This window comes from Dermochelys coriacea, chromosome 24, assembly GCF_009764565.3.
Source record: "Dermochelys coriacea isolate rDerCor1 chromosome 24, rDerCor1.pri.v4, whole genome shotgun sequence".
Taxonomy (NCBI): domain Eukaryota; kingdom Metazoa; phylum Chordata; order Testudines; family Dermochelyidae; genus Dermochelys; species Dermochelys coriacea.
The window spans coordinates 9,781,525-9,796,151 of NC_050091.1; the positions used below are offsets into that span (position 1 = coordinate 9,781,525).

Consider the following 14,627-nt stretch of genomic DNA (forward strand, 5'->3'; position numbering starts at 1 on the left):
ACAGCCCTCCCCCCCCGGGACCTCCCCCCACGTAAGCCTTTTTTATGCCCTGCCTGTTTCTTTTCTTCTTTGCTTTTGAGACTCCCTGCCCCTCGGCGCAGCTGTCACCACCCCAGTGCTGCCCCCTCAGATGCCACCAGCCTGTGCCAGCTGAGAGCCAGGGCAGCCTCCCACCCTGGTTCCCCACCCACCTCCCGCCATAAAGAGAGCTGGACAGCAGGCCAGAGGAGCAAGGGGACAAGACAGGAGGGAAAGAAAGAGAGAGGGGAGCTTCAGGACAGCTTTTTTTTTCCCCGCGCAGGGGGAGGGGGCAGGAAAGACAACTGTTTCCCCACTGGGAACTGCCACCCAGAGCATCTTTCATTCTCCGCTGGACCTGCCCCGCATCGGGATGAAGTGGTTCGGGCTGCAGCTGGTGCTGCTGCTGGCTGCAGTGAGCCATGGGGCCCAGGACCAGGAAGGCCTGGATTTTCCCGAGTACGATGGCATCGACCGCGTTGTTGATGTCAACGCCAAGAACTACAAGTCGGTGCTGAAGAAGTTCAGTGTGCTGGCTCTGCTCTACCATGAGCCCGTGGGTGATGACAAGGCCTCGCAGAAGCAGTTCGAGCTGGAGGAGCTGATTTTAGAGGTAACGTTGGGGGATCGGAGGGGCGGGGAGAGAGGAGGGGTGGGGAGAAAGGACGAAAGAATGAAAGGTTGATGCTTTCCAGGCTGGAGCCCTTTGAAATGGACCCAACACCTTTGATCCATAACTGGATCAAACTCTGGACCGTACATGCATGAGCCAATCCTGCCCTGATGGCATATATAGGATCTGATGGGATTTTTCTATATGTAGACCACTCTGCCTGCCTCTGAAACGCAGCTGCCTCTGGGGTGGAAGGTGGCAACTGGAAGCAGGGCAGGGGGGTGAAGCTGCTGGAGCTGGCGGTGGAATTTAGGGAGGCCAATGAAAGTAATTGTTCCCCTGGCTGGAATGTGGCCCCGGGTTCTTGTGTCTTGTCTGCACTTGGGAGAAAGAGCCATGGGATTGTTAATGGCCAGCTGGCGTTAGGTTCAAATACTGGGGGTGAGAGTGTTTCATAGGCACAGGGAAAGTGACACCTACCAGTTAATAAAGCTACCAATGAGGGTAATTATAAGTGAGCTTCTCTGTCTAGAACCCCTTGAAATACATGTCATGATGTGAAGTTTCCACCCCAGAACTGCCTCTGTCTATACTATAAAGGGTCCCCCCCCCACAAGCAATTGCACCTGTAGCTGGCCCAGGACCCCGGCCTGCGCATGTCCTGTTAGCAGACCGTATGTCTGTATTTGTGCTTGGCTTTTCTTCAAGCACAAATCTTGTGCTCTCTGGGGGCACTTAGATTCACTTTAACCCAGTGACATTTATTTCCCTTTTAACTTGATGGATGCTGACAGGGCAAGCGATTTGGAAAGAAATGTGAAAGGATGTAAGACCCCGGATTCTGAAACATCTGGAGAGAATAGAAACGTCTGATGCAGTCAAGTTATGCGTCACCCTTACAAAGTATTTGAAAGCAAGGCCTGAAATGCTACAGTGTTATTGCAATTTGACTGCAGGGATACTACTGTTTTATTACAATATTATTGCAGTGTCGCTATGACATTACTGCAGTGTCATTAGAATGTTGCAACAATGTTATTACAGTATTACTACAACATTACTACAAAAAAAAAAGAAAAGGAGTACTTGTGGCACCGTAGAGACTAACAAATTTATTTGAGCATAAGCTTTCGTGAGCTACAGCTCACTTCATCGGATGCATTTGATGAAGTGAGCTGTAGCTCACGAAAGCTTACGCTCAAATAAATTTGTTAGTCTCTAAGGTGCCACAAGTCCTCCTTTTCTTTTTGCGAATACAGAATAACACGGCTGCTACTCTGAAATGTTACTACAGTGTTCTTTGTTACCATATTATTGCAGAGTTACTACAATGTCATTATAATGTCACTACAGTGTAATTAGTTTTATTACAATATCATTAAAGTGTTGCTATGGCGTCACTATAGCATTATTACAGTGTTAGCAGTGTCACTATAATATCATTGCAAGGGTATTACAGTGCTTTGGAGACCTTTACTGTAGTATTTTTATAGGGACATGAGGAGCCCAGTGCATGTGCATGTGGAAGGACAGCAATCTCTGTACATTATGTACTGAACTAGGAGGGGGCATTCTCCTAGGGAGGGTTGGGTTTCACTGGCTGGCGCTCAGCTGTGGGTGCCTCTCTGGGTCTATGAACCATTCCCAGAAGAAGGCTCTACATTTGCAGCTTCCAAACTTGGGATGGGTGCAGGAATGAGGCGCAGCCTGGCTCCCCCTCCACCCCTCACCCCCCCCCCCCGCACACACACACCTGCCCTGGAAGGCTTGCCTCCTGGAATAGTGTCCCGTTGGATCCTGAGTCTGCAGCAAGGGCGTTGGGAGGATGTGTGACTGCTGTCGCCTCGGGCCAGCAGCCCGCCCTGAAACAGAATCAATGGCAAGAGTTGGTTCAAGAGATGATGCACAGTTAGGTGCAATTTTTTTGTGCTTTCCTCTCATGCATACTGCATGAGCCATGTTGTAGATGGGTCTAAATGAGCCATGCGTCTGAACCACTAAAACAGGAGTCAGCTGATGGATTGCTAGGCTGTTAGGGTGTGAGACACAATATCAGACAAGATGGACCATGGGCATCTTCCAATAGGCCAAGAGCCAGGATACTTTACTAAATGGACCACTGATGCATTTCAGTATGGCAGGAGTGGGGCTACAAGACTAAGAGGGGCCACTGTTCTCCGCAGACCTGGCCAGTGCAATGTGTTTGTGAATGGGAGACACCACGGGCTGTTGGTGTTACAGATAGATAGATAGAGGGGGGTATGGGGATAGATAGATGTGTTCAGGGGAGAGTCATGTACAAAGTGGATTTTGTAGCCCAGGGCCTTCTCCGTGGGGAAGGGGTGATCAGAAGAGCTTGAGGTTTCTGCATCCAGCCTTGCACCCAACCAGAGGAAACTGCCTTCAGATGGGGCCCAGAAAGGTAGGTGATGGGCAACCCGGGGAGGGAGGAGACAAAACGTGGTGCTGGCCCCCTCCAGCATCTGTTCTCTGCTTGCTGTGCTGGGGGGAGCTTGTTCCGCTGCCTTCCTGCGATGTGTTACTGCGAGGAGAACACACTGAGGCTGCTGGACACACACAGAGACTCTATGGGTCTCTCAGGCTTCCCAGCTCCCAGCCTGTGCTACTTATATCGCTGCTAAGTCCGCGACTGGATTAAGCAGCCAGGGGAAGTGGTTGACGACCACACTACAGAGCCTAGCACAGTGTGGCCCCAGCTGGCTGAGCTGAGTTGGGACACGGCTCCATGGGGGTCGAGTCTGAGTGATGTTTATCACTCTCTGGTCTGGTGGAGGGTTTGAATGCAGACCCCTCTCCCCAGACCTCAATTCTGAGCAAACCCATTCACTGGGCTGGGCCAGATCCTGAGTCCATCACTGCAGCGCGGGTCCATCTCTGATCCACAGAAGGACAGGACAGCTTGAGGGATTCATTATGGGGCCTGGAGCCTTTCACCTGTAAGGTGACTCAGCCTAGGGTAGCACTGACTGAATGAAGCTTCTTGGTGGCCTTTTGGCTGGTGTGAAATGGGACTCTTTTCAGATGCCCACAGCACAAAATCCCTCCCGAAGTGGCCCCAGCCCAGCAGTGAGGTGGGGTGCACTAGTGAATAGGTCACAAGGCTGGGAGCTGCAAAACCTGGGTGATATTCCTGTGTGATGTCACACACACACCCCTCTCTTTTCACTCCCTCCCTACGTCAGTCTGTGAGCTCTGTGGGGCAGGGACTGTCTCTCACTCTGTCGATGGGCACCGCCCCGCACACTGGGGCACTGACCTTCGCTGGCAGCTCTAGATGCTACCATAATGGCCCTGTATATTGGACTCCTCCAAGTCAGGGGTAGGGCCCTGTGGCAGAGCTATAGGGGCAAAACTGCCCATACGGCCCTTGACGTGTGGGGAGACACAGGCCTCAGAACCCCACAGCTGCCAATCTAATACCTTCCATGAGCACCCTCTTCTGCCTAGTCTTGCATCAACTGTTCAATGTATTTATATCTCTGAACTTACCACAGGTCTAATTATATCCTGCTCTTTAACTGCACGAGTCCCCGGGAGGAGTAGGTTGCTGCATGTGTGGTGAGCCAAGTGGTTTCCTATGAAGCCCTGTGGCTGGAGGGTAATTAGCTCAGTGGTTGTTCACTCTGAGAGGGAGGGGTGTTGTACAGTTTGGAGGCCGTTGCCAGGTTTTGGAGGCGTGTTATGGAGGTATTGTGTCAGGTGGAGAGGTTCTGCGGAAGAATGAGCTATTGCCATGGGCTTAGCAAGGGTCCAGTGGGTCTTGCAGGATCAGGCTAACAAGACACTTGCCTGTGGGAGCAGCTTTCAGCCAGGAATGGGAGATCATGGTGGAGTTAGTGCCTGGGACCTGCTGCAGAGATGTCACATTGCCCAGGGCCACCACAGGGAGGAGGGACCACTCCAGGGGCAGGCAACAGCAATGGCTGCTGGATGGGGAGCCCAAGAATGGCAGAGAAGGGAGCTGAGTCCTGGCTGTTCATCTCCAGGGTGCACTTCTGTCCTGCACAGCTCTCACTGGAGACACTTTGGCTACGTGCCCTCCCCTCTGGAGGGATCCAGCTGACCCCTTGGTGCTCAGCTTTCCTGGCTCTATCTGAATGATCCTAGCTATGAGTGGGACCAGAGAATGCTTGGAAGATCCAGCTGAGATGAGGACCTGATGCTGCTTATGTGCTGTCCAAAGCTCTCCAGCTGCAAACCTCTCACCAGTGCAGGGTCTCTCACAGGACCTTCAGTGCCTCCTGCTTCTGGCCCGCGTTAAGGACTGAATAGGCCACAGGGACCCAACTCCCCTGCCGTCCCTCCAGGGCAGGGCTGAGGCAGAAGGTATGGCTCGGAGCTTAGTTATCAGACCTTTCCCTCTGACTACGCCCCAGCCATGGAGCCTTGCTCCTGCTTCTGGGGCAAAGTTCTGAGGCAGAAGCAGAGTGCAAAGGACATCAGCCCTACCCCCCTTCAGTGCCCCCAGGGTCTGCAGCCCAGCGCTGTTCTCCTTCACATGTCACTGAGACTCGAGTTCATGGGGCGTAACTAATGTTTGCGAAGGGCTGCATGGCTGCTTGGATTGGGGCACTGGAGACAGGCAGGGTGGATTTTCCAGGAACACTCAATATTCTCCTAATGCTGCTTCCATTGACGTAAGCAGGGAGATTTACCAATGGGACATCAAAGGAGAAGGGTCGAGCCGACGCCATTGACGTCACTGGGAGCAGGGTCAAGCCGACGCCATTGACATCACTGGGAGCAGGGTCAGGCCAACCCTGAGGGCTTCTGAAAATCCCCCCCATAAATGATGCTGTACAGATGGGCCTGGCTTTCCTAGTTCAGCTCCAGAGCCCCTTTGTGTTTGGACGAGTTACTGGTTCGATCCTTGATTTTGGTCCAGCCCGTTCTATTGTTACAGACAAACCGTAGAATCAGGGTTCCAATCCGGGCTCAGATTCCAGCTCCTCCCTCCATCCCCTCCCCCCACCATGTTTGGACCACTCGGACTCAGGCATCTCATGGCAGCATCCTACTGATGCTGTGCCTTGAAAATCCTGCCTCACCTCCAGCATTATGGGCCCGATTTAGTGACAGCACTGGGAAGGCCCTTTGGTTCAACAGGCTTTGGACCAGACCTCAAATCAGCAGGCTGAGCAAAAAAACTTCTAAGAAAATGACTCAGCCATTCTTGAAATGCAACTGTAGCATTCCCCTCTCAGACACCCAGAAGCAGGGAGTACCAAAGGTTATCTCCATGCTATGGCAAGTTCCACAGGCTGCCCTCCACCAGCCTTTTAATTTCATGACGCATCCTGCTCGGTCTCTGATAATGGGGCATTTTAAATGGATCGTTCTTCACTATGCTCTGGTATGACAATAGGCTCACTTTATTGGCTAGAAGTAGCGTAGGCACCAAAGCTGTGGAAATGATTGTGTCAGCAGACTCGAAACTGTCATATTTTGCAGGGTTTCCCCGCTGTGGCTGTTTTGTCCTCAAAAGCATGTGGGGGGTTCCTAACAGGATCAAATGGGGTTTTTTTCGTCAAAATATGAGAAATTGTCATTTCCAAATTTCAGTGGGTTGTTTTTTGGCACAGGAGTAGCAACAGTTTTGACTGAAATGTTTGTATCTGTGTGTGTTGGTGTGTGTCTTGTGTCTATGTAAGTATGAGTGGACTCAAGTGTCTTGGACATGTGTGTCTATGTGCGTTGTGTGTCTATGTGTTTGTGTTGTGTGTGGTGGGGTGAATGTATAGTGTGTTTGTGTGGATGACCATGTGTTGTGTGTCTTTGTGGGTGAGCGTGTGTTGTGTGTCTGTGTGTATTGTGTGTTTGTGTGGGTGAATGTGTGTTGTGTATCTGTGTGCATGTTGTGTTTCTCTGTGTCGGTGAGTGTGTTGTTTGTGTGGGTGAGCATGTGTTGTAGTTCTCTGTGTGTGTTGTGCATCTGTGGGTGTAAGTGTAGTGTATGTCTGTGGGAGCATATGTTGTGTGTCTCTGTGTGTGTCTGTGTATTGTGTATTTGTGTGGGTAAGCATGTGTTGTATGTCCATGTGTGTGTTTGTGTGGATGAGTATGTATTGTATATCTATGTGTGTGTGGTGTGGTGTGTGTTTGTGTGCGTGAGCATGTGCTGTGTGTCTATGTGCATGTTGTATGTCTGTAAGGGGGGGTGAGCAGGTGTCAGTGAGTGTATTATGTGTTTGTGTGGGTAAGCATGTCTTGTGTTTCTACGTGCAGGTGGCAGGTGTGTTAGGGGGCGCTCTCCCCTCTGGCTCCATCCTGACCCCAGTTCCCTAGCACAGTGCTAGGGGGCTCTCTCCCCTCCGGGTCTATCCTGGCCCCAGTTCCCTAGCACAGTGCTAGGGGGCGCTCTCCCCTCTGGCTCCATCCTGGCCCCAGTTCCCTAGCACAGTGCTAGGGGGCGCTCTCCCCTCTGGCTCCATCCTGACCCCAGTTCCCTAGCACAGTGCTAGGGGGCGCTCTCCCCTCTGGCTCCATCCTGGCCCCGGTTTCCTGGCACAGTGCTAGGGGGCGCTCTCCCCTCCGGGTCTATCCTGGCCCCAGTTCCCTAGCACTGTGCTAGGGGGCGCTCTCCCCTCCGGGTCTATCCTGGCCCCAGTTCCCTAGCACAGTGCTAGGGGGCGCTCTCCCCTCTGGCTCCATCCTGGCCCCAGTTCCCTAGCACAGTGCTAGGGGGCGCTCTCCCCTCCGGGTCTATCCTAGCCCCAGTTCCCTAGCACAGTGCTAGGGGGCGCTCTCCCCTCTGGCTCCATCCTGGCCCCGGTTTCCTGGCACAGTGCTATAGGTATTGTGCTGCAAGGAGAAGAGTGGGTGACTCAGCAGGGAGCACTTAGAGTAGCAGCCGTGTTAGTCTGTATTCGCAAAAAGAAAAGGAGTACTTGTGGCACCTTAGAGACTAACAAATTTATTAGAGCATAAGCTTTGTGAGCTTCAGCTCACTTCATCGGATGCATCCGATGAAGTGAGCTGAAGCTCACGAAAGCTTATGCTCTAATAAATTTGTTAGTCTCTAAGGTGCCACAAGTACTCCTTTTCTTCAGGGAGCACTTAGACTCAGTAATGACCAATGTGCCCATGCCACACTAGTGGGCGCTGTGCTGCAGGGAGATCCCAGCTTTGGGATGAGACAGAACCACAGCGTTCAGTACAGAGCCCGTGGCACTGAGCCCTGGAGTCAGAGTGTTAGCCCTAGTGTCCTGGCCAAAGAAACACAGTCCACCTCTGTAAAATTACCCTCCAGTTTCGGCAGGATAGGCATTTTTCTTCCCTTCCCATCCCTGACAGCTGGGTAAGTCTGTGACGGGCTGCTGTTAAACAGCAGTTCTGTCACTCCCCCCGCCACACCGGTGGCTGTGTTTCAGTGCGGGTGAAATGACACATACAGTTCTAGATCCCTTTAGAAAAAAGAAAAGGAGGACTTGTGGCACCTTAGAAACTAACAAATTTATTTGAGCATAAGCTTTCGTGAGCTACATCTCACTTCATCGAAGGTTTGTTTCGACATCAAAGTAGGCTAACAAGTCTCTGCATCCCCAGATACCCCCCATCCATGAGCGCGCCAGTGAGTGTAGCTGAAGCTGCTGAACATTTGCATGTTGTTGCTTTTTCCAACACTGTGTATGGCCCAGATTGTGGAGTCGATTCTGACAGTACAATCAAACCACTAGCAGGAGTGAAGCAGGGTTTAAAGTGGGTGAAACGTTCAGTGGTGGCTAAGTTGGGCTGTCACCACTAGAGGGCACTGTGATCTCTCACACACATACACCCACTAGCAGGCTAATAGCCTGCCCCACACATTTGCACTGCTGGACCCCTTGGCTCCCTTCTTCTTTTGGCCTCTGAGTTCATAAGCAGAAGATGCAGTTGTTGCTCCCTATTCTAGCTGTCTTCTAGACGCCTTGTTCCCCCTTGCACAGCGTAGCCCCTTCACTTGGAGTTCTGGTTCCCAGCAAAGATTGGGGGCCGCACTAGTTTCTGGGTTAAAAAGGTAACCCTTCTGCCAGGCATAGTCGGCAGTGCCAAGGGCTGGGTTCACTATCTAGGGGTTCCTTTGTAACAATACAACACACAACTGGCTCAAGCCCCCACCCAGTTCCCCACCCTGATGGGGAAAAGGCACCTCAGCTGCTCCCTGAATCATCAGCAGCTCACTCTGCCCCTGCCTTCTCTACTGTAACCTCTGGGATGTCTTGAGATCCCATCACTTAACACAGCTCTCAGTGATTTCAGGTGGTAGCAGGGGAGCCTCACTGCAGGCTTGCACTCACTTGCACTCTGTCTTTCACCAGAGACAATGACCCATAGCAGGTCTAATGCTTAGACCTGATTATAAGGGATTTCAGCTGTAGTGATCCACAGCAAAAAGACTCTTAATTGAGTCTTAATCAGCTCAGTCATTACACAGTGGAGAGGAAGAGAGTCACAGGATGTCTAGAGCCTTCAGACAAAGCCCAACACAACCGCCAAGTAGAAACACCTTACCTCACTGGGCTCATGTACCCCTACGCCCTGCTTAACGAGTGCAGTTTAGTTGAGTGTGAACCCCTCAATCAGGGCAGGCCATGCACAGTTCTGCTCTCCTTGATTCACGCAACCAGAATAGTACTTTAAGACGACTGAGGGGGGATATGAGAGACTGGTGCGGAGAAAGTAAATAAAGTGTTATTTACTCCTCATAACACAAGAACAAGGGTCACCAAATGAAATTAATAAGCAGCAGGTTGAAAACAAATAAAAGGAAGTATTTTTTCACACAGCGCATAGTCAACTTGTGGAACTCCAATTGCCAGAGGATGTTGTGAAGGCCAAGACTATAACAGGGTTCAAAAAAGAACTAGATAAATTCATGGCGGATAGGTCCAACAATGGCTATTTTCCTGAAGCTAGGGATGGATCACTTGATGATTCCCTGTTCTGTTCGTTCCCTCTGGAGCAGCTGACATTGGCTACTGTCAGAAGACAGGATACTGGGCTAGATGGATCTTTTGTCTGACCCACTATGGCCGTTCTTATGGTCTTATGTTCCTATTACCCCTGCACCAAATACCAAAGTGACTTGCAATCCAACCCCAGCCAAAAGTGATCATTTGGGCAAAGCAGCTGCGTCATGCTGCGTACCTAGCAGAGTGGGTGTGTCTATGCAAATAAGATCAGTTCTGAAGTCTTCTCCCCCAGCTCCTCACTAATTGTCAGGGGAGAGCTCATTTAGACCCTGCTTACAATTATTAGTAGTAGTATTATGGTCGGGCCTTAGGGTCCTTGTCATAGATGAAGAGCCCATGGTGCTAGGCCCTGTACAAACACAGAATCAAATGATGGTCCCTGTACCCATGAGTTTACAATCTCAATGCAAGAATCAACAGATGGTGACAGGCAGCTAGATGGGGGCATAAGGAAACGATGAGACAGTGCTGCTCAGCATAAGGGACAGTGCTGTGAGATCCCAATCCACCACAGGCGCCGACTTTCCAAAGTGCCAGGGGGTGCTCGACCCTCTGCTCTGCCCCAGACCACACCCCCCAAGGCCCTACCCCTTCCCCCAAGGCCCCATCCCACCTCTTCCAGCCCCCACTCCACCCCCACCCCACCTCTTCCTACCCAGTTCCACCCCCTCCCCTGAGCACGCAGCATCCTCGTTTCTCCCCCCAGAGCCTCCTGAACACTGCAGAACAGATGATCATGGCAGGCAGGAGGCACAGGAAGGAAGGTGGAGACACTGATCTGCTGGGCCCGCCAGCGGACGGGAGGTGTTGTAGGGATGGGGAGGAAGCTGATGGCAGGCTGCTGGTGGGTGCTCAGCACCCACCATTTTCTCCCTGTGGGTGCTCCAGCCCCAGAGCACCCATGGGGTCGGTGCCTATGCAATCGACGGTCTAGGAATGGGTTCTAGGCTGGAGGTCAGGGCAAGGTTCTAGCTTTGAGTTTGGGGTGATGGCTCTCAGTGCAAAATCTAGATGAAGGTTCATTGGGCTCTAGTTCCAGGTGAAGTTCTGGGGCGTCTTCAGTCTGAATTCTAGATGGTGGTTCTGGAATTTCTGGCGGTCCTGGCTTTGGTTGGCAGTGGTTCTGGTCTGGGTTTGGGTTGTTAGTGTCGGTTCTGGTGATGCTGAGTTTTAGCGGTTGGTATTGGTTCTGGCAGTTCTGGGTTCAAGTTATCAGCACTGGTTCAGGGTTTGGTTGCTGGTGCTGGTTGCAGTTGGGGGGGTGGGGTGGCTCCTGTCGCTTGGTCCTGTCTCACCCGCAGCTGGGTAATGACTCCACAGCCAGACTTGGTTTGCAACCTCAGAAATGCCCCCCCCTTTGCCCCTCCAGCCAGACAAGCTTGCTGGGGCTGGTGTCTTTACAGCCAGGGCTCCCTGGTCCTCATTCCTGACCCTAAGCACTGGGAGCCTTCACTGGGTGCGGGATGGAAAACCCAGGGCATAGCCTGGCCCCCCCAAGCCCTGGCATAGGGTGGGCATAGAAATATCCACTTGCTGATCTCCAGTGGCAAAGGGCCCAGTTGCAGGCACCCTGAGGGGAGCTGGGGGCTCCTACTGCCCCCTCCAGGTTCTTCTTGCAAAGGCATCAATTGCCTATTATGACCTTTTTCACACACCCCTCCCAGATCTGACCCCATCCTTACCCAGCCTGGGGGGAAGTGGGTGAGAAAGTCGAGCCTTGATCCCCAAGCCCAGAGTCTGGCCCAGTCTGGCTGCCCCACCCCTGACCTTACCCCTCTCTGAAAGCCTCTCCCTCTCTCTCTTCTCTGTCCCTGCTCTTCTTCCTAGTTAGCAGCCCAAGTCCTGGAGGAGAAGGGAGTGGGGTTTGGCCTGGTGGATTCAGAGAAGGACGCAGCGGTGGCCAAGAAGCTAGGTAAGGATGGAATGGGGACCACTGGGGACGGGAGGGCTCCCCGTGCTGCAGCCACCTGCACCAGCCCCAGTCCGTGTTGGCATCAGTGGGGAGAGAACCCAGGGCCCATGACTCAGCACCTCCTGATGGCCTCTGAGCCCATCCCAGCCCTGGCTCATGTCAGGGCAGATCTCGTAGCTCCCTTCCTGCTTCTGATGCCACATGGAGGACTCGGGTGGAGGGGATGCCGCATGGGGTGCTTGCTCCCTGTGCCTGCCCCCACCCCAGCTGCCCCAGGCACGAAGCAGCTGGATACACACCCAGGGAGGCAGAGAAAGGGTCTCTCCCTCCCCCACTGCTTGGCCCTGTCTCCCCTATGGCCTAGGTCCCTGAGCTCCAGGTTTTGAGGAGGCGAAACCCACTTGAAGTTTTGCCTCTTGCTGGAAGCCCAGAGAGCCTAGCTCAGCAGTGGCATGTTTGGCTTCAGGTCACCCTGTCTCTGGTTCAGATCAACACATCCCCTGAATTGTTGCTTTTTCAGCCACAAGCCACTGGGTAGCTGCAGCAATCCCTGTGGGAGGATCTGCAGCTCGGACCGGATGGGACCAGTCCCTTGTGCCTTTTACATTGTAGGAAGGTCCTGGGGAACATGCAGGGCCAGGAGCCTTCATTCAGTCCCATCAAAGGGCTCAAAACTCTCCTCTGTTCAGTTCTGGGAACCTGCTGGCTTCCTCCCTGTTAGATCAGGGGGGCGGGGGGGGGCTTTTCCAGGCTAGCCCTGGCCTCTGCTGGTGCCTCTGTGTAGGCTTCAGTGAAGTTCGGAGGGTTCCCCAATGTCTGGGTGCACGTCTGAACTGGACCCAAGTCCCCACCGGCTGGGAAAACTCAGGGGTGAGCTGTGGGCTGTGTTCCCCTGCCCCAGCAGCTGCTCCCTGGTGGGGTGCAGCGGGCACTTGCCGAAGGGCCAGTGTGATGGGTATTCAGGCCAGGGGAAGCAGGGGGCACGTCTGGGCAGTGACTGCGCAGGGCCTGACTGTGGCTCCAGGCTCAGCCCGACAGCGCCCCATGGAGGCAGGGTGACCGGGCCAAGGTTTCTGCGGGAACGTTTGCGTCCGACAAGACCAGCCGTCCACCAAGGAGGAGCATGCAGTGCGGGGAGAGGGAGCCCAGAGTCCGGCCTGCGCTGAGGGGGCTCCACGGCCTCTTTGATATGATCCCCCTTGCCCCTGGAGAGCCCCCTCAGGACACAGGGGGCCAGAACCTGCCAGGAGGCAAGGAGGTTGAGGCTGCTCACGGCTCTTCTCAGCAGCCACCAGAGGGCGCCGGGAGCTCACTGATGGGCGCCGAGCGGGTAACGCTACAGTAGCCCCTGAAGCCCGGCGGGAGCATCTCGGGGGGCTAGTCGGGCCTCTGGCTCCCCTGCCCCCGCTCTCGAGAGGGGCAAACCCTAGAGGACCCTGTTCCTCCTACCCTCACCCCACAGACCCCCTTCTCCCCTGACCGCGACACCCAGACCCCCCCAACCCCACAGACACCCCCTGTTCCTCCTGCCCTCACTCCACAGACCCCCTTCTCCCCTGACCCTGACACCCAGACCCCCCAACCCCACAGACACCCCCTGTTCCTCCTGCCCTCACTCCACAGACCCCCTTCTCCCCTGACCCTGACACCCAGACCCCCCAACCCCACAGACACCCCCTGTTCCTCGTGTCCTCACTCCACAGACCCCCGTCTCCCCTGACCTCGACACCCAGACCCTCCCAACCCCACAGACATCCCCTGTTCCTCCTGCCCTCACCCCACAGACCCCCATCTCCCCTGACCCCGACACACAGACCCTCCCCAACCTGAGGCTCTGCTGCGGGTGCTGGGGACTTTCCACGTGTCCTCGCTGGGGGTCAGGAAGGGTATTCTCTACAGCAACTGCCCCAGCCTATCGGGACCTGGCCCTCAGATCAGTGTCATTAACCCCAGCCATCGAGCAATGTCTCAGCACCTGCCTGGCTGGAGGGCACAGTATCCGCACTGCACATACGAGACCCCGTCACACTATAGGGCCTATGGCACACGGCCGGGCAGCCTTGAGTCTGTCCTGTAGTGGGGTCAGCACGCACGCGCATGCACACACACATACACAATTCCCTCCAGCAGGGGGAGCTGAGCACACGCACACACACACACACAATTCCCTCCAGCAGGGGAAGCTGAGCACACACACACACACACACACACACACAGTTCCCTCGAGCAGGGGGAGCTGAGCACACACACACACACACAATTCCCCCCAGCAGGGGGAACTAAGCACACACACACACACAATTCCCTTAGCAGGGGGAGCTGACACTCACACACACACACACAATTCCCCCCAGCAGGGGAAGCTGAGCGCACACACACACACACACACACACACACACACACAATTCCCCCCAGCAGGGGGAACTAAGCACACACACACACACAATTCCCTTAGCAGGGGGAGCTGACACTCACACACACACACACACAATTCCCCCCAGCAGGGGAAGCTGAGCACGCACACACACACACACAATTCCCCCCAGAAAGGGAAACTGAGCACACACACACACACACAATTCCCTCCAGCAGGGGGAGCTGAGCACACACACACACACACACACACGTTGCAGTGTGCCGGCCCTGGGGCGATTCCCCAGCGGCTCAGGGGGGTGGGGAGCTGTAATGCCCCCGCATCCGTGGCCCCTCTCATGCGCTGTTTCCCTGGCAGGGCTGACGGAGGAGGACAGCGTGTATGTGTTCAAGGAGGATGAGATGATTGAGTACGATGGGGAGTTTTCGGCTGACACCCTGGTGGAGTTTCTCCTGGATGTGAGTGGCGTCCCCCGGTCCCTTGCCCAGCCCCCCTTCACTGACCGGCTCAGAGACACTGACATGGGGGGGGTCTGGGGGACACACAGCCCATGCATCTGGTGGTGCTGTCCAGGCACTTTGCCCTTACCGTGCATATCACAGCCAGCACGCTCAGGGCCTCTCGCCAGCCTGACAAAGCCCTCCGACCCCGGGTGGGCCTGTATCACTGTCTCCATTTACAGGAGAGAAATTGAGGCAGGGTCACATGGCGAGTGAATGGTGGAGCTGGGAATAGAGC

General features: G+C 54.3%; 1 protein-coding gene across 1 annotated transcript in view; it reads left to right on the forward strand.

The window, feature by feature from the left end:
• Nucleotides 1-290: 290 nt before the first annotated feature.
• CASQ1 (calsequestrin 1) overlaps nt 291-14,627 on the forward strand; it is a 36,067-nt gene continuing 21,730 nt past the window's right edge. The window contains exons 1-3 of the mRNA XM_038382882.2: nt 291-631; nt 11,431-11,515; nt 14,247-14,347. Coding sequence (XP_038238810.2) covers nt 392-631; nt 11,431-11,515; nt 14,247-14,347 — 426 coding nt within the window. The 5' untranslated portion in view covers nt 291-391. The remainder of the gene's footprint in view (nt 632-11,430; nt 11,516-14,246; nt 14,348-14,627) is intronic.